Below are 27959 nucleotides of genomic sequence, written 5' to 3'. Positions count from 1 at the left end.
AGGATGGAAGGCTGAGTCAACCTTGAGCCGGTGAGATTAGAACCGCTGAACTGCAGATAACAGTCAGCTGAAGTGGCCCGCAGTACTGCACCCTAACCACTGCGCCACCTCGGCTCTGTGTTTTGGACATGATAACTCTACTGACAGCAAAGAACGCTTGCCAGAGATGGCAACTAAAATACTGCCATTAAACATGAATCCAGTTGCAAATAGCTGGCACTTTAGGTAAGGTATAATATAGGAAAGTTATAAATGATAAGCATTTAAGCAGAATACATTGAACCACAATAATAGCAAGGGAAAAAAAATAAGGGCTTCAAATAGCAAAGGCAACCTTTGATATAATGAACGAGTTGCTTTGGGGGAAAAAAATCAAATGTTTTTTTTTCCATTCTTTGTGGGCTTTCAACTTATCCTTCGGAGTTATTTTCCAGATCTTGGCTGTATTCAACGAATGCTTTGGGGAAAATGCCCACTTTCCCGTTGCACGTGCCTTCTAACCACTCTTCATTCACTGTTAAGATAAAAAGAAGATTGAATCATAAGCATCAGCGGTTAAGGGTGAAGGGGGAAATGAAATTGAAAGATGGGTGCCTCACAGAGAATTCTGCATAATGTTATGTGAAGAAGTCTTTGGGATTTGGTAATGCTACAAATGGCTTAGTTATGGAACCCTCTGTAATTGAACTGCTTGAAGTTTTCAGTGAGAGAGAACATGGCTATTAAAGGATGGGAGATCACAATGTAGAGAGTTTATTGATTTTTCCCTTTTTTTCTTTTTTTCTTTTTTTTTTATTCCTTTCTTTTTTCCTTTATCTTTTATCTTTTAATTTCTAATATATTTGGTTTTAATATACTCCAGACTGTGCTTGATAAAGAGCTATGCCGGGTATGGGATCTGGGAAGTCGGAAGGGGGTTAGGGAGGGGGGTTTACGGGGGGGAGGGTGGAAATATAGTCTCAATTTCCAAAACAATAAGAATGCACTTGTATACTTCTCTTTTCCTTTTATTTTCCTTTTTTTTTTTTCTTTCAATTTTAGTGTAAAATACAAATCGAATAGATTAATGAATAGTAGAAATACACCGAAGTGAGGAGTAGAGGGAAAGAAGAGGGAGGAGTAAAGAGGGAGTGAGAGGGGAATGTAAGGAGGGTGAGATGGAGGGAAGGGGAGAAAGGAATGTCTGAGGGGGATGGGGAAGTAGAAGAGGGGAATGCTGGAGGGGAGAAATGAAAGTTGGAGGGGGAGAAGAAAGGGTGTATGGAGGATTGAAGTGTTATGTTGGTTTTCCATGGTGGAATAGAAGATGAGTTGTGTTTATTGCTTTTTTAATTGCACAGTATATAAGTGATTGTATAAAATCAAAATGAAAATGAAATAAAACAGTTTTCAATAGTGCAAATAAAAAATAAAAAAAAGGATGGGAGCGTGAGTTTGAATAAGATTACGGTCAGAAGTTAGAATCCTAATTTGCTAAAAAAAATATTAATGCATTTGGTGGCGGAGTGAGTGAATGCTTGATTGCAAAATGCAGATGAATTGGGAAATCGGGGTGGGGTATAAATTCTCCAATAGAAGCATGCAGTTGTGGGATTGCAAGACATTTGATACCGGAGCTGTGCAGTCCTTTGTATTGAAAGAGAAAAAAAAATTATTCAGGGCATGTGAAGTTCTCACGTTATACCTATTTACCTGTGGTTGCACACTTGTCTAATGTAGATACAATCCTGAGAAAAAGTTGTGTTTGGTTTTTAGTAGTCATAGATTTATGCTATTTGTGTGCCCCAGTGTGTTCCAGGGCAACTTTTTACCTTCCGATACAAAGTCTAAGCCATACTCAGTATGATTTTGAGCCAAGAAGCTATAGGCTTCTCAGCTGCCATGCTAACTGCATGAACTTCACATTGCCACTGATGTACGTAAGGGAGATGACGAGGAAGTTGAAAAAGGCAACAGAAATCAGGAAATGGCATTAGGCCCAGAGCCAATATTTCAAGGCAATTAACACCGAGGAAGAGAACTGGTTGCAAAAATGAACCTGTAAAGCTGATAAGAAAAGAGATCAATACCACAGCACTGTATTTATTTTCCAAGAAAGAAGAGTTGCATCTGAGCTCCAGAAAGAACTTCTGTGTACGCTGCTAAAACCTGGAAACTTTCATCGCGCTAGTATGATCTACCAACACTTAATTAACACATTCCGAATGAAATTCATCGAACTTGCAAAAAAATAAAATAAAAAATGGGTTGAAGTCGAAGTAAGTGTGTACACCGCAGCTTCCTGTAGGTGGAGCTATTTAGTTCATGTAATTAATGATTGCTATGATGGAAAAATTGGAGTTAAGGTTTAAGATGAAGGAACTACAGAAGGAGAAAAATAATGACTTTTAAGTTTCTATAGCTAGATAAATTTACCTTTGGCCAGAACAATAATTGTGTCTCCTTTCTGAAACTCCAGGTCTTCCTCCTGAGTGGCTTCGTAAGAATAACGTGCTATAACTCGATTTGATTCAGTCTCTGTTGGTATTTTCTGCTGTGCCTCCTCACCATTTTCCATTCTTAAATTATCTTTGCTGGTCTAACGTGAGAAAAATTACCTTTAAGTACCTCTCGATGCTTTCATAATTAGCAGTTTGATTTCCCCCCCCCAAAAGTACATTCATTACAGCTGCCCGAATTGCTGTTACTTAGGCACAATTGTATATTAATGCTTTTCAAAAAACAAAATATAAAACTTCCCAGAAAAAATAAATAATTAATAGAAGCCCCATTTAGCTATCTAAATGCTGATGCAGCATTCTTCCAGATGTATTTTTCATATTGGTAAATGCTAAACATCTACTCCTATTCCTAAAAATCTTACATTGCTGGGACGGTGGGGGGGGGGGAGTGCAAAAATTATAAATGCCATTTCAGAATAATATCGATAGCATTTTTCACTTTTACAGTTAAAAAGGTTTATGTGTGGTTTAGATGCAATATTCAGAGATGATTGATCTAATTTTTTTTAAAAAAATAGTATGATGCAATTCAGTGGTGGGTTTCAAAAAATTTTGGAACCTCTTCTGTAGGTGTGGCTTGCTTTCCGGGTCCACTGGTGGAACCTCTTCTAACCGGTTCGGTAGATTTGACGAACTGGTTCTAATGAACCGGTGTGAACCGGTAGGAACCCACCTCTGATGCAGTTGAATGTGGTGCTCTCCCAACAAGGTACGTTGACTAATCTAGTCCGTTTTACCTCTTTAATGGTGCAGAACAATGTCAAGCAGTTGTCCTTTGCATGGGTCCATAAGGTGGTCATTCCATCTTCATTTAGGACCTGATCCTTGCCATCCATTGTCTGGTAGCTAAGCAACAAAAGACTTGGTGAGGACCAAAAAGGCTTCATCCAACTCATTAGGAGCGAAGTGCTGCGGAGTGGCCTTGCTTACCTCAGTATTGTATGCTCAGGAGAGAGTTCCAATTTCTTACACACCTTCTCTAAAAGGCTGCTGTAAGACACGTCGGGATTCACAAGCAGGGCGATTGTGAATTTGTAATGCACTTTGACAATATAGGGTGTTGGAGATGCATCAAACTGTAAGAGAAAACACCAAGTCCCTGATCAGTTCCTTATTTCAGTGCATGAAGAGACATGCTAAAGCTCTGCTGTGTGTTTCAGCTTCATTACAGCGGTTAAAATCGGTGAAATAGCAGTTAGACTTATATACCGCTTCATAGGGCTTTCATCCCTCTCTAAGCGGTTCACAGAGTCAGCATATCGCCCCCAACAGTCTGGGTCCTCATTTTACCCACCTCGGAAGGATGGAAGGCTGAGTCAACCCTGAGCCGGTGAGATTTGAACCACCGAACTGCAGATAACAGTCAGCTGAAGTAGCCTGCAGTACTGCACTCTACCCACTGCGCCACCTCGGCTCTTGAAAATAGCAGATAAAGCTATGATGCCGTGACCAATATTTTTTTTTTAGTTCTGCTTTTTGAACAGAATTAAAATGAAAGGTATACAGAGGCAGCCGTCTGTTCTTTATTTTTTTATTCGCATGCCGTCCAATAAATATTTCTTGAACGGTTGATTAATACATTAAAAAAAAAAAGTGTTATAAATGGTGCAAAACATTTCAGCTTCCAAGGACCAAACACCAGACTGTGGGCAGAGTTAGCTTGCAATACTGCATTCTAACCAGTGCGCCACCAGGGGCTGTAAAAATGGTTTCGTATTGAGCAAGGAGTTAATATTTTCGTGAGAGGCATCATTTGAGATGACGGCCCTGTTTTATATATTATTTTTAAATATTTGAGTAAGATGCTGTGTCCTCGCTGGAAGCAGGGACTTTATTAGCTCTTTAATTAATAGCAATTAGTATTGCAGTTTTGCCTGTCCGGAAGCTCACAATGAAAGGAAGTCATGTACCTTCAATTCTCTTCTGTGACCTGCAGAGAACAGAACAATTGTTACATAAACAATAATTCTTTAAAAAATAGCACAGTCCCTAGACTATGCATTTGCTTGATTTAAATCATGATTTGTTAAAGTACTTCTATGGTCCGGTTCCACCACAAAACTGTGGAGTACAAAATCGCGCTCGACGAAAGCGCGCATTTGACGTCATCACAGCACGACGAAAACATCGCGCTGTGATCGAAAAATGTAAAAATAAAGCGAAAACCTTACCCTAACCCCCCCAAACCTAACCCTAAACCTAACCCTTAACCTAACCCTAAACCTAACCGTTAACGTAACGCTAAACCTAACGCTAACCCTTAACCTAACGCTAAACGTAACCCTAACGCTCTAAACCTAACCCTTAACCTAACCCTAAACCTAACCCTTATCTTTATGTGAATTGGCTTGCTTTAATTTTAATTTTATTTAAATTTTTAATTTTTTTCGTCGCGCTGTGATGATGTCACATGCGCGCTTTCGTCGATCGCGATTTTGTCCTCCGCGGTTTTGACGGGTCACGCTATGGTCCAATGGTGGGTTGCTAATCCCGTTCCAACCGGTATGGTTGGAATGGGGCCGGCGACGTCCTCGTGCACGCGTGCAGTTCACGCATGCGTCTTAGTGCCTGCGCGATGCTCCAGCTGCTCACGGAGAATCGCGCAGGTGCTGTATGTGCCATGCGCCTGCGTAGAAGCGCATAATCCTTTAAAGACTGGTAAGGAGGGCGGGCGGGTGGGCCCTTCGGCGTTCCCGGAAGTTACTTACTTCCGGGTTCACCGACCAACCGGTCCGCGCGGACCAGCGCGGACCGGTTGAAACCCACCCCCTGCTATGGTCTCTTCGTAAATTGGTATTCATAAATGTGATAGAACATGAAACTGAGCATTATAATGCTGAAGAGAGTTTGTTATCATTAATCAAAAATACACTTTATGCCTCTGTTAATATTTCCTGCTCATAATTCATAAAGACAGAGAATTTAGACAGAGCAAGTACCTGCTTCAGCTTTGTTGTGGGTGGGTGGGAATAAATTTGCCGGTAACTTTTTTTAATAGCCCGAAACATTAGGATTATTTGCTGTATGTGGTTTTTTACTCACTTGAAGGAAGGTTGGGGAATTCTGGAGCAGCGATGCTTGGTGGAGCAGGGATATCGCTATCTTCATTGTTTTCTTCCTGGAGAGAATGGAAATAGCTTGTCAGAGTCCTGAGGGTAGTATATGCAGTGGCTGAACTGTTCTAAGTTGCAAAACATACAACATAAAACAGGTAAGGTGATCTCAGCCTGTTGGTAGTAGTAATCCAGGCTTGGATTTATCATATACATCTCCATAAAAAATAGATGCACTCCTTGAAAAGAGCATTGTCTCTGTCTGATCTGAACCTTTCCCACTTTCCCACCAGTTAATCTTTCCAGAAGTTGTCATTAACTCCTACCAGGGGTGGGTTTCAACCGATTCGCGGCGGTCCCTGCGAACCGGTTGGTCGCCAAACCCGGAAGTAAGTAACTTCCGGGAACGGCGAAGGGCGCGCCCGCCCGCCCGTGTTTCTTACCCGGTTTTGATGAGTTCTGCGCTTCCACGCATGTGCAGGACGCATACAGCGCCTGCGCGATCGTCCAGGAGCAGCTGGAGCATCGCGCAGACGCTATTACGCATGCGTGTACCGCGCGCGTGAACGAGGACGCCGCCGGCCCCGTTCCAACCGAACCTGTTGGAACGGGGCGAGAAACCCACCCCTGACTCCTACCTATTAGGCTTTGCAGAAAGGAATTATATCAATAAGACACAATTTGTATTCAAACCATCCCTTTAAAATGTATATCAGCATATGACAGGTTCATAGGGTCCTAGGGGAGGGGGGGGAGTCCCAATGGGAGTGGGCAGCATACAAATGCTAATAAATTGAAATTGAAAAAAATTGGAACAATACTTCCCCCCCCCCAACCTTAATTTTGTATCTTAAGAAATGAAAGTAGCTTTATAAATCTCCAGGTTTCCATGAGCTAACCAGGGATGGACTGATGATAAACCAATAGGTAACATGTTGAATAAAAAGGGGAGGAAGGGGAAGGAGAGAAGGGAAAGGAGAGAAGAAAGAGAAGAAAGGGGGTAGGAAGGAGGGAGGGAAGGAAGGAGAGAAGGAGAGAAGAAAGGAGGGAAGGAAGGAGAGAAGAAAAGAGGGAAGGAAGGAGAGAAGGAAGGGGGAATGAAGGAGGAAAGGAAGGGGGAAAGGAAGGAGAGAAGGAGAAAAGAAAGGAGGGAGGGAAGGAAGGGGAGTAGGAGAGAAGAAACGAGGGAAGGAAAGAGGGAGGGAGGGAAAAAGAAGTAGGACCGTTGTAAGATAAGATGGATCTATGGGATGTTAAAAAAGCAATCTTCAAGTATATTGTCAATAGTAGGGGAAAATTGTTATAAATACATATTATTAATAACAGTTATGAGATCATATAATTGTGAATGTATATATAAAATTGATAAAATAAAATAAAATTTAAAAAAATTGAAAAAAATGAACAATACTTTCCCCCCTCCCCAACCTTAATTTTGTATCTAAGAAATGAAAGTAGCTTTATAAATCTCCAGGCTTCCATGAGCTAACCAGGGATGGACTGATGATAAACCAATAGGTAACTAGTTGAATAAAAACTTACTGGAATCAATTTTAACTCCTAATAAACCCGGAATGATTGTTTTATTGATATAGTGTGTGTCCTCCTAAAGAAGCCCAACTGAAGGAAGCAGGGAAATTCAAATTTCTTTCCAAGTGACTCACCTTGTGACCAATCTAATTGTTTACTGACAGGGTAATGTTTCCCATTTCCAGGTATCGTTTTACTGTTTACTGCTGGCTAGCTAGAAAGAGGTAGAGGTTGAACTGAGAAATCCTAAATAATATGGAAGGGAAGCATGGAGATACTATTCAGCTTCATTTTTCGGTAGGCAAATCCAGTCCATTTTTATTTTTATTTTTTTACGTTTAGTTCTTACCAACAAAATCACCGGGGGCTCACCTGGAATGTCGGCTGGTTGTGCAGTTCCATCGGCTGTAAGTAGTTACAAGGCACAATCCCTTTCTACACAAAAGACAAAGCAAGAATTTTTAACGTGTTAGAATGCATCCAGATTTTTATGAGAATGGAAAAAAAAATAACCTTTATTTCTGATCTCTGTATGACAGCACTTTTAGTTGGCTGATTCTCTGCGAGCAGCTGGAGCATGGCGCAGGCGCTAAGACGCATGCGTGAACTGTGCACGTGCACGAGGACGCCGCCGGCCCCGTTCCAACCGAACCGGTTGGAACGGGATAAGCAACCCACCACTGAGCCACTGAATGACAATACGTATGGGAAGGGGCTTGGAGCATGTCCACCTTGGCTGACCTGGTGATGGGCAGATGCCCCTCAAGGAGAGGTGGTTCGGCAACTAACCTGGCTGCCTGTTATTTAGATCTTTAACCAGTTGTACCCAAAAGGAGATTAGGAGCCAGTACAGCTCATACGACTGCGGTGTAGCATGGGAAGCTGCAAGATGCCAGAACTAAATACACCACTGCATTCTGGACCATTCATGGATTCCAAGTGGTCTTCAATGGCAGCCCCATGTAGAGCACATTGCAGTAGTCCAGTCAGGAAATGATTTCAAGGTGTGAGTGACTCTGACCAAAGCCTCCCAGTTCAGGAATGGGCGAAGCTGGGAAACATAATGAGTTTGTGCAAAGGATCCCTGACGCTTCTTGAGCAAGAGCAACAAAACCAAAAGGACCCTCAAATTGTCTCTTGAGAAGTAGTATCCAATCAAAGATGATCACTTACCAGACTAGGGACAGGGGAGGGGGTGGTTTCAAACCACTCCGCCTTGCTAGGGTGGCTCACAATTTGTCGTCCCTATTCAGGCTCTCACAACTTCTAGGAACTGGGTAAAAATCACCTGCCCAGCATGGACCTCACTCAGTGGTTTCATGTAGGTGTTAAATCATATTAAGAGACCCAGGCCCTGAGGCCCCCCCATATAGACCTCCTCCCTTTCCCCCAACAAACACTGATTACAACTGGCCGTAGAAGAAGGAAGACAAGCACTGTGAGACAAGTGCCTCCACTCTCAATTCTAAAATTTAAGAGCCGAGGTGGCGCAGTGGTTAGGGTGCAGTACTGCAGGCCACTTCAGCTGACTGCTATCTGCAGTTCGGCGGTTCAAATCTCACCGGCTCAAGGTTGACTCAGCCTTCCATCCTTCCGAGGTGGGTGAAATGAGGACCCAGATTGTGGGGGCAATGTGCTGACTCTGTAAACCGCTTAGAGAGGGCTGAAAGCCCTATGAAGCGGGATATAAGTATAACTGCTATTGCTATTAATCAAAGCTCAAAGGGCCACTTTGAAAATATTTTTCATTAGTATAGTTCTCTAAACCACACCATGTTATGAAAATTGTTTGTCCACAATATTAACAGTCAGATAATCTGGCCCAAGCCAAATGTCTCATGAGTTTTGAAAAATCCACGACAGGAAAATTCAATTATTTCACACTCTTTCTGTAGCCCATTTGTAAATTACAGCTTTAAAGACTTGTATTACCTTCCCATTAAACACAACGGTGGCCCAGTTGTCTCTCTCCTTTTTCAAAACAAAAACAATGTTTCCGGGAACGACTTGAAGCTCTTCTGAAGTTTCAGGAATTAATTCATACAAGACTCTGTGAGGTTCCCCTTGCAGTGCCCTACATAAGTAAGCAAGAATATACAGTATTAGATCATCCTCTGATTCCTTCTCTGTATATTCCAATTTCCTAGGTGGGAAAAAAAAATCAACCAGAAGAATGGAAATGGGACTTCTAAACAAGGAATTGGTCATCAATAGCATTTCATCCAGTGCATAATATTTCCCATAATGTCTTAATCCTTAAGATGCAAAAAGTGGGAGCTTCTTGAGGAAAAGGCCTCAAATAGATCATTCTGCCTTTTTACAATATCTACACATTATGTGTTTGGAATAATTTTTTTTCTGTTTTGTTTAGAAAATAATTCTCCTGCCTGTTATAACAAGCTTTTATCTTACATTAATTAAATATAGCTAATGGTGTGTGTGTGTGTGTGTGTGTGAGTGTGTGTGAATGTGTGCGTGTGTTGAATTTGTGCTGATAAATAAATAAAGGGAGAGTAGTATAGATCTATTTCAAGCTATTTAGCTCTCATCAGCTAGCCATACCCTTACTGGGAATAGATAGATAGATAGATAGATAGATAGATAGATAGATAGATAGATAGATAGATAGATAGATAGATAGATAGATAGATAGATGATAGATAGATAGATAGATAGATAGATAGATAGATAGATAGATAGATAGATATAGATATAGCAGGGACGTGCAGTCAGGGGAGGCAGAGCCTCACTACTGTCATCATGAAAAGAAAAAAAATGTAAAAGGAAAAAGGCAAGAGCGGAGGTCAGGCTGAGCTAGTTGCTGCCAGAATCACTATGGATGACTCTGCTTAGTGCTTAACTATTTTAAAAGGCCTCTAAAAAGCGCCCTCTACAGGAGGAGGCAGGAGAACGACGTGCCTCATCTAGTCTGACTTTAGGCGTTTTATGATCACTCGAGCAGAGTTAAGCAAGGGTTAAAAGCATAAAAATTCCTGACATAGGTGAGGCACGTCGTTCTCCTGCCTCCTCCTGTAGAGGGCGCTTTTTAGAGGCTTTTTTAAACAGTTAAGCAGAGTCATCCACAAGTCTAAAAAAATTTGAAACCCACCACTCTGTCAGAGCCTCACCAGCCGTAAACCTCACCGCACGTCACTGAGATATAGAGATAGATAGATAGATAGATAGATGATAGATAGATAGATAGATAGATAGATAGATAGATGATAGATAGATAGATAGATAGATAGATAGATAGATAGATAGATGATAGATAGATAGATAGATAGATAGATAGATAGATAGATAGATAGATAGATAGATAGATAGATAGATAGATAGATAGATGTTGTGTATCTACATGAATTCTGAATTTATTGCAACTATGTAGTCTTGGGAGAGATTGACTGGAGAAACAACTAATGGATGTTAGTATTCTCTGGACTTTATTGATCTTACCTGAGGACTTCTGGTGTTTTAGGTCTGGGAGGTGGATCTGATGTCTGTAAGCACAGCAGAGAGATTAGCTTATTCCTATCCATCAATAGCAGACATTTAACCTTTTCTAATAGAAAGCCTGGTTTCACTTCGACTGAAGAGAAAGTAGTTTTCTTTTTCCTTCCCATATCCCATCTAGGAAGCAAATTGGTAACTTTCTTTGTTTTTCAAATATAAGGAAAAATTAACCCATATTTATAAAGGTCAGATTCCCCTTTATACATCACCTTACCAGTGATGTCTGATTCTAGGGGGCAGTGCTGATTTCTGTTTCCTAGCCGAGGGAGCCAATGTTATCTGAAGATACTTCCCTGGCCATGTGGCCAGCATGACTATACACCAAGGTGCATGGAACGCTGTTACCTTCCCAATGAAAGTGGTACCTATTTATCTACCTACATTTGCCATGCTTTTGAATTGCTAGATTGGCAGGAGTTGGGGCAAGAACAAGAGCTCCCCCTTTCATACAGTACTTGAGTTTCAAACTGCCAACTTTTTTGTTGACTAGCCAGCATACTAGCTGCTAGGCCTCTGTGTCCCCTTAACCCATGTTTAGTTTCTGAAATAGAAAACTGTTCTGCCCCCCCCCCCTTCTCCGTTCGTTCAAAGACGACAGGCAGACAGACTTAAAAGGAAATAACTTTATCAGTCCTCGGCTCAGACTGGCTGTGAGCCCAAAATAAACATAAATAAAGTCTCTGGCAAGAAGATAACAGAATGCAAAAACAAAGATCTCTTACGGCCAAACCAGGTGTACTGAAAGAAAGCAAATCACTTCTCCAAGTGTCTCTTTGAATCAGGGTTACAGAAAGCAAATCACTTATCCAAGTGCCTCTCACAAACAAATCACGACCGATGAACGACGAATCACGAACGAACGAGTGAACATTGACTTCTGCAACCAGGGCGTGGCACCATTTGTCCTTTTATCACCAGAAGACGCCACTAACGAGCCCCAGCTGCACTGTTATTCCTGCATCCCGACTCAACTCACAGCAAACTTCTGCTGAGTCACAACAGAAAACTATAGGAAAAGGTTTCTAATCTCCCAGCTCCTTTAAAAAGAAATCCTCCATATAAAAATCAATGTCTTGGTTTTTATGGGCAATTAAATATGTTGGTAAGTATGTACTTGTTACCGAAAAGTTTATTTTAAACTTCCATCTTGTCATCATAAGAACAAAATATTTCTGTTGCCTCTTGCACAGGATGGAATACCCTGTGCCCTGCAGGCTTACAAGTGTTGGGACTTCTTGTGTTCTACTAAAAATGAAAATAATTATTCAATTTAATTAAATTGAATTATATATATATGGTTAAAATTAAGAGCTCAAAGCGTTAATTTGAATTTGAATTTGTGTTTATTTGTATGCCGCCCTTTTCCCTGGGGGGACTCAGGGCGGCTCACAATCAAAAGGAAGAGGGGAAACAGACTTTTACAAATAGACAGTACATAATTAAAACGCAACATTCATACCATTCGGGCGGGTCACAATCTTTAGCCCCAGGCCTGACGGGATAGCCAGATTCTAAGGGCTGTGCGGAAGGTCTGGAGGGTGGTGAGGGTACGAAGCTCCACGGGGAGATCGTTCCATTGGGTCGGGGCTACCACCGAGAAGGCTCTCCTCCGCGTGGTGGCCAGTCGGCATTGGCCAGCGGATGGAACTCGGAGGAGGCCTAAACGATGAGATCTGATGGGTCGTATGGAGGTGATCGGCAGTAGGCGGTCTCTCAAGTACCCAGATCCACTACCATGAAGGGCTTTAAAGGTGGCAAGTAGCACCTTGAAGCGTATCCGGAGATCGACAGGTAGCCAGCGCAGCTCGCGGAGGATAGGTGTTACGTGGGTGAAGCGAGGTACACCCACAATCGCTCGCGCGGCTGCATTCTGGACTAGCTGAAGTCGCCGAATACTCCTCAAGGGCAGCCCCATGTAGAGCACATTGCAGTACTCCAGCCTAGATGTCACAAGGGCACGAGTGACTGTTGTGAGAGCCTCCCGGTTCAGGTAGGGGCGCAACTGGTGCACCAGGCGAACCTGGGCAAATGCCCCCCTGGTCACAGCTGACAAATGGTGTTCGAAAGTCAGCTGTGGGTCCAGGAGGACTCCCAAGTTGCGGACCCTGTCTGAGGGGTATAATGTTTGACCCCCCAGCCTGAGAGATGGAATATTTGCCAAATTGGCGGGAGGGAAACACAACAGCCACTCGGTCTTATCCGGGTTGAGCACGAGTTTGTTAGCCCTCATCCAGTCCCTAACGGCTTCAAGTCCCTGGTTCATCACGTCCACCACTTCATTGAGTTGGCACGGGGCGGACAGATACAGCTGGGTATTGTCCGCATACTGGTGGTATTTTATCCCATGCCGCCGAATGATCTCGCCCAGCGGTTTCATGTAGATGTTGAAAAGTAGGGGAGACAGGACCGAACCCTGCGGCACCCCATATGTTAGGGGCCTAGGGTTCGATCTCTGCCCCCCAACTAACACTGACTGCGACCTGTCCGAGAGGTAAGAGGAGAACTACTGTAGAACAGTGCCTCCCACCCCCACCTCTCGCAGTCGTCGCAGAAGGATACCATGGTCGATGCTATCGAAAGCCGCTGAGAGGTCAAGGAGAACCAGGATGGAGGCATGGCCTCGATCCCTGGCTCTCCAGAGGTCATCGGTCAATGCGACCAAAGCGGTTTCTGTGCTGTAGCCAGGTCTGAAGCCGGACTGGAATGGGTCAAGATAGCTGGTTTCCTCCAAGGCCCGCTGGAGCTGAAAGGCCACCACCTTCTCAACAACCTTCCCCACAAAGGGGAGGTTGGAGACTGGACGGTAATTGTTAAGAACGGCTGGATCCAAAGATGGTCTCTTCAGGAGGGGTCTCACCACCGCCGCTTTAAGTGCGGGGGGAAAGACCCCCTCCCGAAGGGAGGCGGTAACAACCGCCTGGATCCAGCCCCATGTCACCTCCCTGCTGTTGACAACCAGCCAGGAGGGGCACGGGTCCAGTACACATGTGGAGGCACTCACAGCTCTCATGGCCTTGTCCACGTCCCCAGGGGCAACATCCTGAAACTCAACCCAGCGATGGTCTATCAGATTATCCCCTTGTGCCTCGGCTGCATCTGCAGGATCGGAGTCCAACTCCGACCGAAACCGAGCAACTTTATCCGCCAAGAACTGGACGTACTCTTCAGCCCTACCCTGCAAGGGGTCCCCCGTATCCCTCCTATTTAGGAGGGAACGGGTTATCCTAAACAGGGCGGCAGGGCGTGACTCGGCGGAGGCAATCAAGGTGGCAATATAAGATCTTTTTGCTGTCCTAATTGCCCTGATGTAATCCTTGGTGCACGATGTTAAAAGTGCTCGGCTCGATTCGGATTTGTTGGATCTCCACAAGTGCTCTAGGCGTCTCTTCCGGCGCTTCCTCTCCCGGAGTTCCTCGGTAAACCAAGGGGGCCTCGGAGCGGCCGTAGTGGCGCAATCCAGTCAAGGGATCCCGTCGCTGCCGAATTCCAGGCAGCAACTAGGGTCTCCACCGGACTGTGGGCGAGAGTATCAGGAATAGCCCCAAGCTCCGTCTGGAACCTCAAGGGATCCATAAGTCGCCTGGGGTGAAACCATCTGGTCGGTTCCTCCTCCCTACAGCGGAGGTTTGGCCTCCGAAAGTCAAGCCTCAGTAGGCAATGGTCTGACCATGACAGGGGTATGATCTCATTACCCCTCAGACCAAGATCACAAGTCCACTGCTCCGAGAGCAATACGAGGTCGAGTGTGTGACCCGCTGAATGGGTTGGGCCCCGAATTACCTGGGTCAAGCCCATGGCTGTCATGGAAGCCATGAACTCCTGCGCTCCATCAGAGTGTTCACCGAGCGAAGGCAAATTGAAATCCCCCAGAACCATAAGCCTGGGGAACTCAATTGCCAGCTCGGCTACCGACTCGAGGAGCGAGGGGAGGGCTGCTGCAACGCTGTTGGGAGGCAGGTATGTTAACAGCAAACCCACTTGACCCTTGAGGTCCAACTTCACCAGTAGGGACTCACACCCGGCAAGCTCCGGAGCAGGGATCCTATGAGGTACTAAAGACTCTCGGATAACAATAGCCACACCTCCACCCCTTCCCTGGGCTCTCGGCTGATGAAGCACCTGAAAATTATTAATTATTGCAAATGATGCTGTCATAGTCAGACAAGGTTCTAGGGGACCCACTCTAAACCTCACTTCTTTAAAATAAGAGGCATCTTGATAAGTGACTTATCACTTCAATTTTATTCATCTTGTGAAATAATTTAAATTTTCAGCAGTTGGACCAGAGGTGGGTTCCTACCAGTTCGCACCTATTCGGTAGAACCGGTTCATCAAATCTACCGAACCGGTTAGAAGAGGTTCCACCAGTGGACCCGGAAAGCAGGCCACACCTACAGAAGAGGTTCCAAAATTTTTTGAAACCCACCACTGAGTTGGACGTAATAGCAGATAAGACTCTGAAAGTGTGATGGCTAGAACAGCAAAAGGCAAATTGAGGCAGATCATATTCTGAGACCATGGCTGCAAATGGAGCCCAAGGAAAAAAACGAAATCATGATTCATGATCAAAACAAGAGAACATGGGACTCAGCAAAATAGTGATCCTGTCTTACCTGAGGCTGAAGAGGAGCAAAACCTGAAAAGTCATCATTGTCAATCACAGATGCCACAACCTAGAATGAGAAGCAAGGCTTGTTTTTAATCTATTTCATTCTCCCCCAAAAGTCAGAACTTTAAACATTCTGTCATTTCCCCATCCTGCCCACTTAGCATCCTGATATTAAAACACTAGCATGGGATTAAAAAAAATAGTTATTTGCATTTGAGCACAGTCACCTGTTCTATGCAGTGGTGAGATTCAATTTTTTTATTGGTTCTGTGGGTGTGGCTTGGTGGGTGTGGCATGGCTTGGTGGGCATGGTGGGGGAAGGATACTGTATTGAATTGAATTTAATTTATTATATTTCTATGCTGCCCTTTTCCCCGAAGGGGACTCAGGGCAGCTCACAACCCAAGTCGGGGGGGGGGGGGGGGTTACAAATAAGGAAAAAAAGAACACGAACAAAACAATACCACAATTTTAAAAAAACTCAACAACCATACCATTCGAGGGGGGACAAAAGCTCATTAGCCCCAGGCCTGTCGGAACAGCCAGGTTTTAAGGGCTTTGCGGAAGGCCTGGAGGGTGGTGAGGGTTCGAATCTCCACGGGGAGCTCGTTCCAAAGGGCCGGAGCAGTCACAGAGAAGAGTAAAATCTCCATTCCCTCCCCACTCCAGGGGAAAGTTATTACAAAATCCTCATTTCCTCCCGATCAGCTGGGACTCAGGAGGCAGAGAATAGATGTGGGTGTGGCCAGCCAGAGATGGTATTTACCGGTTCTCTGAACTACTCAAAATTTCCACTATCGGTTCTCCAGAACTGGTCAGAACCTGCTGAATACCACCTCGGGTTCTATGCCTCTTCTTTCGATCCTTGAAAATAAGCTGAATTGAGTTGTAGATTCTCTGTTTCAGCGACGATGAAGAATAAACCTGCATTTTTTAGCGAATTCTAACTCTAATGTTGGGAAATCCTGAACAATCTTACAAGAATACCTACAAAACACAGGACATCCTATTGGGTTTACAGAAATGCCTGTACGATATGGGACATTCGAAAACTATTTAAAAATTATATTGAAATGAAATGCATTTTTTAATTAAAAAGACCTGTTTAAGTGTGTTTAAGACTCCCTCCCCCCACCAAAGAATATCAAGGACAGATAGTCTCAAAAGGAACAACAATTTGATGCGAATATGAGCCCTGCCATGGGAAAAAAAAGAATTTGCTCATGACTTTAAAAGTATTCATGGTGTGACACCATGTCTTAAGACTTCCTTCAGCTAAGACGTCCTTCTAGAGCTCTCACCATTACTAAAAAATTGTGGGCTCTGAGTACTGTCTTAGAATATGAGGGGTGACAATTATAAGGGAAGCTCCACCATTATGAATGGAGGGACAAGGAAGGATTGATTCCATAATATACTAGTAGGATGTTTCATATTTTCATTTACCATTTTCACTTTCTTTCTGGTTATTCGTTGCTAGATGGATGGTGGAACATTGCCTTGTCTGCAAATGTTAAGGCCTCGATGATAAAATGGTGTGTTTCAATGAACAAATTAATCTTTCAGGTGGTACAGAGTTAAAACATAAGCATCTTCGATTGCATGTTTGCTATTTTATACTCAATGGTTTACAGGGTCAAAATAAAATAACGGCATTTGAAAATGGCATTTGCTATTTTTTTTTTCACTTAAGGAACTATAGAAACATATAATTCAATCAGGGCATGATATAAATGTAATAGCAATCCTTGTCTGCAAGTGTTTTATCATTCCTTTTACTTGGCTATTTTGAACCCTTTAAATTGTGTGTTTTATTTGCAATGCTAATCTTTACCCTAACCATGAAAGGAAATTACCATTGATTCTAGGCACATTCTCTTTCCACTTAATTCCTCAATCTGTTTGCTTTATGTATTTATTTATTTACTTATTTATATATTTATAAATAATAATATCAGTTTTTTGACCAGCAGATGAGAATGATAAAGACTCTGTGCTACACAAAGTATCACTTTCTGCTTACTGGATTTAAAAATGTTAGTGGTGCAATGGCAATTGAGGACAGTGATTTCCAATCAGCTGGTAGAACTATTATAATATGACCTGAATAGCCTTTCCAGAAAAACACCGGGAACAAAATTATCTGAAATAGTTCTATATTTGTGACAGATTAAATTCATACCGTGGCTTTCCCTAAATAATCTTTCTTCTCCAGCTGTGCCACTTGCTTTTCGTTTGGTCGAAATAACTTTCCTTGGGGGATCACGATGGGTTCAAACAATCTTTGCTTCTGCACATATAAAAAATAAAAAATAAAGAACAAAAATCAGCCAGTTTCCTTGACCCCCCCAATGAGTGAAAACATAGTTTCTTCCAACATCCTTTATTCCACGCTTTTAATAATAAATCAGGTAAGGAGAATCTGCAGTGCACCACCTAAATTTCATAATGAGATAGCAGACACAGAAGTGGAGACAAGGCCGGAAAGAATCCATCAAGGCAGCAGCATCAAAGACACGCTTCTTTTGCATTGCATCAATGTCACATGTATGTACAAAAGGTCATGGTTGCCAGGGTGACCATCTTGATTTTTTTAAAATCTCCCTGAAGATCACTAGTACAGTGGTGTCCAACCTTGGCAATTTTAAGACCTGTGGACTTCAATGTAACGTTCCCGTGGTTCGTCCATGAGGCCAATGTGGAGAAAAGACAGGACACAATCTTTCTCGGGATGGAGCGACCCAGATTGGGGGTCTGAGAGCCCCTTTTATTGAGATAGGACAAAGGCAGGAGGAGCAATAGCATGTGGTTAAAAACAGCCTGTAAAAGTACAATTTCTAATCTACTGCTCAGGGAAGTTCTGTCTATATATGGTCAAATCCTGGGCGTCATTGGTAGGGCACATCTCAGGATGTTATGTTATGAACTATCAGGATGTTATGGAGTTTTAGGAGTTTGTTTTCTCCTGTGTGGTTCAGCGTGGCTCTGCATGCCCTGGTATGAACTGGGCCATGGGTGTCCCACACCTACACAAGGAACTATATTACAACACTTCAACTCCCAGAGTTCCTCAGCTGGCTGAGGAACTCTGGGAGTTGAAGTCCACAAGTCTTAAAGTTGCCAAAGTTGGCGACCACTGCACTAGTACATCCCCATAATAGGTTACTCCCGATAGAATGTGATTTCTCACAAAAAAAAACAACACAATTCTGCCATCTTGCTCCAAATTCTTAATTGAGAACTTCATAACAGACAGCTCTTCGACCTCCTCCTCCCTCTCCTCCTTCCTCCCTCCCTCCCTCTCTCCTGCACGCGCCACCTGGACTTTAAACATCTACGTGTATTTTTTTGCAGATTTTTTAAAATTATTTTTTCCCTTCTACAGCACCTTACAGTCCTTACATCAACATTGTTATGTCATCATACCTGTAAATGTATATAATATTTCGCTTCTATATTTACACACCTTTATACACAGTTATATATATATTGTTTTTGGCTCAATTAATTTTGTTCCTGTTTTGCAGCCAATTGTTCCAAATTTCATAATATTCCGACTCTTCTTTATCTCTTAATTTCAGTGTTAATTTGTCCATCTCTGCACAATCCAAAGGGTTTTTTTATCACTAATTCATCCGAGGGGATATTATTTTGCTTCCAGCATTGGGCATCTACATGTTTTTAATGTTTATATTAAACATCTGGCCATCTAGACATTCTTCTCTTTTAAGTTGAAAGAACTTCCTTATTCTTAGTAACAAAGTCTCTTAATTAGACCGTGGAGTATATTAGGTCCTAAAAACTGTGCCACTGCTGAGATTCCTCGTGTTGAACCTAGAGAGAATCCCGGTTTCTCTTGAAATGAGCTTGACAGTATTGAATTCTACCAACCAGAGGCAGTGAAACTGAAGTCTCCTAGTGGGCACTAAAGATTTTGTGGCAAAGAGAACAACGAAATGCACCCTTGGCTGCTCAGCTCTCGACAGAATTATTCATTGGACTCTTCATAGTAAAGAGTTGGAATCAAAGAAAGAGAACATTTTGTTTTTTATATGGTCTATTCAAGCTGCTGCTCCTCAATGTCAAGTTTTGAAGAGACATTTCTCATCTTTTGTTAGAGTTTTCATCCTCTGTGCAGGTAAGTCACATACCGTAAATCTGCAAGAAAGACCCCCCTTCATACCAAATTTGCAACCATGAGGGCAGCACCCAGCATGCAATCCTATTTTCTTACCAAGATGGATTCCATAGCTCTATCTATCTTGTTGTGCCTGGAACCCCGCCTCTGTCTTATTGCTCTTGACAAATTCTCCTCAGCCCTTTTCCAGTCTTCCAGCTTAGCGTAGGCAAGAGCAATGTTGTATAATACCTGCAAGTAAAGAGTAGGGGTGTAAGAAATATGCCTGGATCTAATTCTAATTATTTAGACATCTCATGGATTTGGAGTACCAGGATAAGATGGTTCACCCACAAAAGGGCGAACGACAAAACCACGCCCGACTAAACCGCGGTGATAAAACCGCGTGTTCTAAAGCGCTCCGACGAAAGAGCGCTGAATCGCGCCGACAACAGCGCGGAGACAGAAGCGTGCTGTAAAACTAAACCTAACCCTAAATCTAAACCTAATCCCTAATGCTAACCCTAAACCTAAACCTAACCCTTAACCTAACCCTAAACCTAACCCTAAACCTAATCCTAACCCTAAACCTAACCCTTAACCAAACCCTAAACCTAACCCTTAACCTAAACCTAACCCTAAACCTAAACCTAAACCTAACCCTTAACCTAACCCTAACCCTAAACCTAACCCTAATCCTAAACCTAACCCTAAACCTAACCCTTAACCAAACCTAAACCTAACCCTTAACCAAACCCTAAACCTAACCGTTAACCTAAACCTAAACCTAACCCTAAACCTAACCCTAAACCTAACCCTTAACCTAACCCTAAACCTAACCCTAATCCTAACCCTAATCCTAAACCTAACCCTAAACCTAACCCTTAACCAAACCCTAAACCTAACCCTAAACCTAAACCTTAATCTAACCTAAACCTAACCCTAAACCTAACCCCAAACCTAACCCTTACCTTAAGTTAAATCGGCTTTCTGTCTCCGCGCTATTGTAAAGCGCCCTTCTGTCTCCGCGCTGTTGTCTCCGTGCTGTTGTCGCCGCGTTGATGACATCGCGGTTTTAGCGCCGCGGTTTAGTCGGGCGCGGTTTTGACGTTCGCCCTTTTGTCGGGTCACGGGATAAGATAATATAGCCTTTCCCAACTTGATGCTTTCCAGGGGCACTGGATTATAGCGCAGCCTTGAATTCTCGGAATTTTAGTCCAATACCAAATGAAGGAAAACAGAACTGCATTTTCCACCCCAATCTTGTTAAAACAGATGCTCTTCTGTTCCTCTCCACCCCAATTTGCAGCCCTTCTGTTGAGGTTATTTCAGATCTCTTCCCTGGTTTTTCTCTTTCGAGGTGCTTTTCTGCCTCCATCTTTCTGGAGGGCACCTGATATAATTATCAGGATGGTAGATTTTTTAAGCTGCCTGTCACCAATGTGTGAGTTGGGTGGCTATATAAATTTGTTTAATAATAAAATAACCAATAAACAAATATGCAGCAAACAGACAAGATCAAGATCAAAGGCCAGAGAGGGTATAAAACCAGGGACTCAGATTCTCTTCTCCCTTTTCCTTCTCTTCTTCTCCACCAACATTGAAGCATGCGATCACCTTTTCTGTTCAGGACTCAACCCATGTGGCCCTGTCCAACAATAAACCATCTTTCCAAGCAGCCTCCATGTCTCCAGTGTCTTTTCCCCCACTTGGAACTGAACCCAGAAGGACATTTCTTTCAACAATTTTATGTATAAGCAAGTCCTCTCCTGTTGCACTTATTTAATGAGAATACATATGGTATGTCCTTGAAAATCCAAATCTCTAATCGTCCTCCAAAACATGGTTTCTCCCTGGTATAACGGAGTCCAGTATTATGCATTGAACTGAATCCCTGTCCAATACTCCATTCCTGAAACAACTATCTTGAATTTAAGCATCAATCTTGCTAGTAGGCTGAAATTGCCAGTAAAAGACTTACCTCACAAGCCAGCAACTTAAACTGCAGGCCTAGAATCTTGTAATCTATAAGGTCATTCCCCCGTAGTTGAGCCAAAGCCTCTTTTAAGTCAGTAATAGCTAATTCATAACTTAAAGCAAAAAAAAAAGGGGGGGGGGAAGAATGGTTAATATGTGATCCTGGAACCAGAGAAATGTGAAAATGCCGGATTTCCTCAAGCTGATGCCCTCCAGGTAGAGATGTTGGCTGGATATTGCAGGCATGATAATCTAACATATCTAAAGAGACAGCAGGTTAGGGAATCACTGAGAACCGGATTGACAACCCTATCAAAGTCCGACTGGGAAATAAATTTCACAGGAAGACTAAAACTACTTTTATTCGGACTGGTTATAATAACAGAATCTTCTATATCTGATTGTGCTGCACTTTTACTTAGAGTTCAGTGAATTAGGGAGTCATCTCCCTCAAATATTATCTCATTCTGGATTTTAAAAATGATTCAGCCCCTTTCGCCAAGGCAATGGATACTGCATAATATTTCCATCCAGATTATCTTCCTTACTCCTTACAAGTCTCGAGATAAGCCTCCATTCATTCACAAGAATCTACAGAACATTGCTTTCCCTTAATAGCATCCCAACATTGATTCCTTTTTATTAGCTAGCTTCCCAGATTAAAAAGAGAAATGCTATGCATTTTCAACATGATAATTTTACATGATGACAGCTTGTGGTTCATCAATGTTATTTAAAAACCAGGTGTTTAATCTGCATGCTGCTGGATACTAAATGCTACAGAATCTGATCAAAGAAGTTTTATTATTTGGGTTCAATATTATCCTATTAACAGGGCATGGATTTAAATTGTTTTATTCTGGTGTAAGTGTGTGTGTATCAGAGGTGGGTTCCTACCAGTTCACACCTATTCGGTAGAACCGGTTCGTCAAATCTACTGAACCAGTTAGAAGAGGTTCCACCAGTGGACCTAGAAAGCAGGCCACACCTACAGAAGAGGTTCCGAAAATTTTTGAAACCCACCACTGGTGGGTGTGTAATGTCCCGCAGTTATCTACGCATTAATAATGATCTAGTAATATTTCCTTATACATTTTAGGGACCTTTCCTTACATAATTGGTGTTTTCTTTCATACTTTTGGATTTCTAATTTCTGTTTCCGTTAGTTGGCAATTGCTAAAACCAATCCCACGTGAAAAAGTATTCAAAGCCTTCTTGATTTTAATTGTCAATTTATTTATTCCTGCACATTGTAATATTTATTCATTTACATATATCTCTTTTTCCACTGTTGTGCAAACACAATTCCAGCAGCTGCTAACATGTGTAAAATTAAATATATATTATAATCCCTTTCAAATAGCCAACAAAATAATTCTGGTCTTAATTCCATATCTTACTTTACGATTGCTTCTAACCACTAACTTCTGAATAGCTACTTGGACCGACCTAAGTACTAATTCATAATTTCATATCCGGTCACGTGGGTGGCAAGCCACTCCCACAAAGGAGGCCACACCCACAGAGTAGGTTCCAACAATTTTTGAAACCCACCACTGGTGTGTATACACACATACGAACACAATTACACCACTGTAAAGCAATAGAAATTCAAGCCCTATAAATATGGTCATATATTTGCATAGACTTCCCTTCCTCAGAGCTATTTAGAGAACAGATTCTATCTGTTTTAGGGGTTTTAGCAAGCATCTCTACCAGAAGAACAGGCAGGATCTTGGAGAGGCAGAGGAACTAGAAACCAAATTGCTAACATAAGCTGGATCATGGAGAAAGCTAGGGAGTTCCAGAAAAACATCTACTTCTGCTTCATTGACTATGCTAAAGCCTTTGATTGTGTTGATCACAACAAATTGTGGCAAGTTCTTAAAGAGACCATCTTATTTGTCTCTTGAAAAACCTGTATGCGGGTCAAGAAACAACAGTGAGAACTGGACACGGAATCACTGATTGGTTCAAAATTGAAAAAGGAGTTTGACAAGGCTATATACTGTCGTCCTGCCTATTTAACTTATATGCAGAGCACATCATGAGAAAGGCGTGGCTAGATGAATCAAAAGTTGGAATTAAGATTGCCGGGAGAAATATCAACAACCTCAGATATGCAGATGATACCACTCTAATGGCAAAATTTGAAGGGGAACTAAAGAGCCTCTTGATGCAAGTGAAGAAGGACAATGCAGACGTTGGCTTGAAACTCAACATTAAGAAAACTAAGATCATGGCGTTCAGTCCTCTCAACCGCTGGCAAATACATGGGGAAGAAATGGAGATATTGACAGTTTTTATTTTCCTGGGCTCCAAGATCACCGCAGATGGGGGCTGCAAGCCAAGAAATTAAAAGAAACTTGCTCCTGGGGAGGAAAGCTATGGCAAATCTAAACAGCATCCTAAAAAGCAGAGACATCACCCTGCCAACAAAAGTGCATATAGTCAAGGCTGTTATTTTCTCAGTTGCAACGCATGGCTGTAAAAGTTGGACCATAAGAAAGGCTGAGCGCCAAAGAATTGAGGCCTTTGAACTATGGTGCTGGAGAAGACTCCTGCGAGTCTCTTGGACTGCAAGGCGATCAAACCGGTCAGTCCTACAGGAGATCAACCCTGACTGCTCTTTAGAAGGCCAGATCTTCAAGGTGAAACTCAAATACTTTGGCCACCTAATCAGAAGGAAGGACTCACTGGAGAAGAGCCTCATGCTGGGAAAGACTGAGGGCAAAAGAAGAATGGAAAGACAGAGAATGAGGTGGATGGATGGAATCACCGAAGCAGTCCGCGTGAGCTTAAATGGGCTCCAGAGGATGGTAGAGGACAGGAAGGCCTGGAGGAACATTGTCCATGGAGTCGCGATGGGTCGGACACAACTTTGCAACTAATAACAACAAAGCAAGAATCTTTAAGGCCCTATCCAATTTTTTTCCTTTGCTAGAGGAGAAATAGCATCTTTCAGGGACCTGTCCTGTAGTCCTTGACCTTGGCTTCTGCTTTCACTGACAAAATTGTTGTGTGTTTTTGTTGCCTTTCCTTTTGTATTGTCGTCCCCCCCACCCCCCCGCACTTCCCTTCGGTTTTGTTAGCCGCCCTGAGTCCCTCGGGAATAGGGCAGCATACAAGTTGAATAAAACCTATAAACCTAAACCTATAAAAAGTGGAAGCTGATCATGAATGGTGACCAGAGATTCAACTATCTGTGTGGCTACCATGGGAGGAAATTGCTGACTTGGTATTCTCTCTTGGGAAACAAAGTATATTCCGTTGATTCTGCTCAAGGCACGCACAGAAAGGGGCAGCCTTGCTGGAAGTATTTGCAGGAAGAGGATATAGTGAAACCTCATGGAAATAAGGATTGTTATCCTCCTTCTGGGCAACTGTAAAAAACCAGATATTGGATGAAGATGGGCCTTGGCCGGAACCAGCTGGATTTTTAAATAATATTACTTTTTAAAAACCCAACAAGTTTTTGGTTCCCACAAATCAAAAGATAAGTTGGATGTGTCTAAGCCAGATTTCATCTCCCACAGTTCCCCAACCAGCACATCTCAAGCTGCCCAGGTTGAGAAACTCCGCTCTAAGCAATATCCATTAATGTATTTGCCGATTGAATTTATTGTAATGAAATTACCATATTAATCAAATGCATTTATTCTTTGCACCCTTGTTTCTATCTCTTGCATCCTTCCCTTGTGAATTGCTAGGTCCTCCAACTGTTAGGCCTTAAATATTTAATGTGTAATTGTTTTCACTAATGCAAAATAACTGAGTGGCATGTGATTATCACTGCTGTTATTATAATTAGGGCAGTGGTGGGTTTCAAAAAATTTTTGGAACCTCTTCTGTAGGTGTGGCCTGCTTTCCGGGTCCACTGGTGGAACCTCTTCTAACCAGTTCGGTAGATTTGACGAACCGGTTCTACTGAACCGGTGCGAACCGGAAGGAACCCACCTCTGAATTAGGGGCAGGAGAGGAAATCCCACTGTCTACTTTTTCTTTCTACTGGTGCATCATTCCAAGACCTCTTTTCATTTTTAAACTAAAAATGAATTTGTGTGCCCAAATCACACAGAGGGTTGGGCAAGCAGGAAATGGCAGAAGTGATTACTGTAATAAACCAGCTAATAGCCCATCATTTTTAGGAGATATTATAATGCTCCAGCTCACTTTTCCATCTGGTAAGCAACAGCTCCTCGCTGAAAATAGGCCACCGCTAAATGCTTGTCATGGTCTGTGCTGCTGATAAAGGCCTGGAGGAAAGAAACATAATACATAGGCATAATTGCTGTCATGTAAGTGCATCCATAACATCTATTATACATTTGTAGCTTATGATTTCTGGATTGCAAATTTATTATCAACATATTTATGAGGCCACCAACAAGTCTTGTCATATATTTAGTTCAGGCCTGCGCCACACAATGTATAAATTTACGTGACCTGACAAAAGGGCGAACGACAAAACCGCGCCCGACTAAACCGCGTCGCTAAAACCACGATGTCATCAACGTGGCAATAACAGCACGGCGACAACAGCGCGGAGACTGAAGGGCAGAGACAAAAGGGCGCTTTACAACAGCGCGTCAACAGAAAGCTGATTTAATTTAAGGTAAGGGTTAGGTTTAGGGTTAGGTTTAGGTTTAGGCTTAGGCTTAGGCTTAGGTTTATGCTTAGGGTTAGGTTTAGGGTTAGATTTAGGGTTAGGGTTAGGGTTAGCGTTACGTTTAGCGTTATGTTTAGGGTTAGGGGTTAGGTTTAGGGTTAGGTTTAGGGTTAGGTTTAGAGTTAGGTTTAGGGTTAGGCTTAGGGTTAGGTTTAGGGTTAGGTTTAGGATTAGGTTTAGGGTTAGGTTGAGGGTTAGGGTTAGGGTTAAGTTTAGCGTTACGCTTAGAGTTACGTTTAGGGTTAGGGGTTAGGTTTAGGGTTAGGTTTAGTTTTACAGCGCGCTTCTGTCGTCACGCTGTTGTCGGCGCAATTCAGCGCTCATTCATTGGAGCACTTTAGAACACGTGGTTTTGTCACCACGGTTTAGTAGGGTGCGGTTTTGTCGTTCGCCCTTTTGTTGGTGAACCATAAATTTATTATTTTGAAGAATCCTCTTACACTTGATTGCCCGACAAAGATTCACCTACCCTGTTTTCCCCCAAATAAGACCTCCCCAGATAATAAGCCCAATCGGGCTTTTGAGTGCATGGGCTAAAATAATCCCTCCTTGAAAATATTGCAACAGAGCAGCAGCCATGAAGTGGCCACTCTCACCACCTCCTGCATCTCAAAAATATTAAGACCTCCCCCAAAATAGGACTTATTTCGGGGGTCAAAAGAAAATAAGACTCTTTCTTATTTTGGGGAAAACATGATCATTTTTTTAATGTTTGCCTGGACCTATCAAATAATGGAAAAAGGATTGATAGATACCTGGTAGTTCTTAATACTCGGCTGCCAACTTATTATTTTACGTGGCTGTTTTTTTTTTTTTTAAGTGATCAGTTGTGCAACCAGTATCGGGAATGGCAAAGTTGGTCCTTTCCAACTTCTGGAAGACAATATTCACAATTTTCTGAGTTTTCTTTTTGTTCCCCTTGGATCATCAGACTTCATCTGACATCCACTCAAAGAGGGGACCGTATTTTCGAAAAACAGAAGCTGGTAATTTTATCTGATGGGCAGCCAAGAATTGCTTCATTCCGTCCCTGACAAAGACAACTGTAAAATCCAGCCACTCACCTTTTGTGCCTCTTCCAAATTCCTCATGATCAGGTGGATGCAGCCAATGTTAAAGCAGATTTTGGAAGAAGGGTTCTGAACAGCCATGAAGGCTTCGAGGGCTGCCTGCCAGTCCTTGCGGTCGGCAGCAGATACACCTTCACTCCAAAGCCGGATGGTCTCCACAAGCGACATGGCAAGACAGAAATCCTGAGGCGATTCAGGGCAGCCTCGGCTGTATCGCGTCTCTCCCCTTCACTCCTCACTTGTTCAGTCCTTTTCAGATTCAACCGGAACAGCCACTTTGCTTCTAGTTTTGATTTTTTTTTTCAGAAAGCTTTACATGTCGCAAACATATCAGGAAGTGTCTTCAGTCCTCACTGAAATAGCAACTGCAGGGGGAAGTAAAATCACCAAAAAATGATGCAAGTGAAACTGTTTTCTAAACAGAGGATTCTTTGTCTGATTGTTTCAAACAAAATACTACATCTGTAGGTAACGCCCCTTAAGGCAGGTACAGTTCTTTCTTTCTATTTTAAAACAAAATCTGACTTAGCAGAATTATTCACGTTCTGGGCAATATTAAATCCGTGGCTGTTGATTTTGAAAATGGATGGACGAGACCATTTAAAAATTGCCTTCTGGAAAATAACTGTCACGATAAGAAAGCTGCGTCGGCTGACTGACTATACCTCGATTCTGTCCAATTTGTTAATCTATTTTAATCATTGAAATAAAAAAGGTAAAGGTTTCCCCCCTCCACTCATGCGTGACTCAAGGCCCGTGGGCCGGATCCAACCAGTGGGGTGCTTAGATCTGGCGGGGTTGCCCGGGAAACAGTGAAGGACCGGGTCGCAGCGCCTCTGCCAGCCAAAACGGGACTCCACTGAGCCATAGGTATCCCCAACACAAGTGTTATCAAGCTGGCCACGCCCATCCTGGCCCCC

The 27959-nt window shown here is 42.7% G+C and overlaps 1 protein-coding gene across 1 annotated transcript; it reads right to left on the bottom strand.

Annotated features, from left to right (window-relative positions):
* Nucleotides 1-49: 49 nt before the first annotated feature.
* NCF2 (neutrophil cytosolic factor 2) lies at nucleotides 50-27378 on the bottom strand. Its single transcript, XM_032226095.1, has 15 exons — nucleotides 27034-27378; nucleotides 25474-25556; nucleotides 21305-21413; nucleotides 19441-19575; nucleotides 17389-17496; nucleotides 15211-15270; nucleotides 10541-10584; nucleotides 9017-9158; nucleotides 7457-7519; nucleotides 5544-5619; nucleotides 4412-4431; nucleotides 3432-3577; nucleotides 3239-3347; nucleotides 2416-2578; nucleotides 50-514 (listed from the first exon to the last, which is right to left on the bottom strand). The coding sequence occupies exons 1-15, from the start codon at nucleotides 27205-27207 to the stop codon at nucleotides 411-413; spliced, it is 1536 nt and encodes a 511-aa protein (XP_032081986.1). The 5' UTR covers nucleotides 27208-27378; the 3' UTR covers nucleotides 50-410.
* Between the last annotated feature and the right edge of the window lie 581 nt (nucleotides 27379-27959).

This window comes from Thamnophis elegans, chromosome 11 (genome assembly GCF_009769535.1).
Source record: "Thamnophis elegans isolate rThaEle1 chromosome 11, rThaEle1.pri, whole genome shotgun sequence".
NCBI lineage: Eukaryota > Metazoa > Chordata > Lepidosauria > Squamata > Colubridae > Thamnophis > Thamnophis elegans.
Note: the sequence above shows the minus strand (reverse complement) of the source record. Positions and strands in the feature narration are given on the sequence as shown.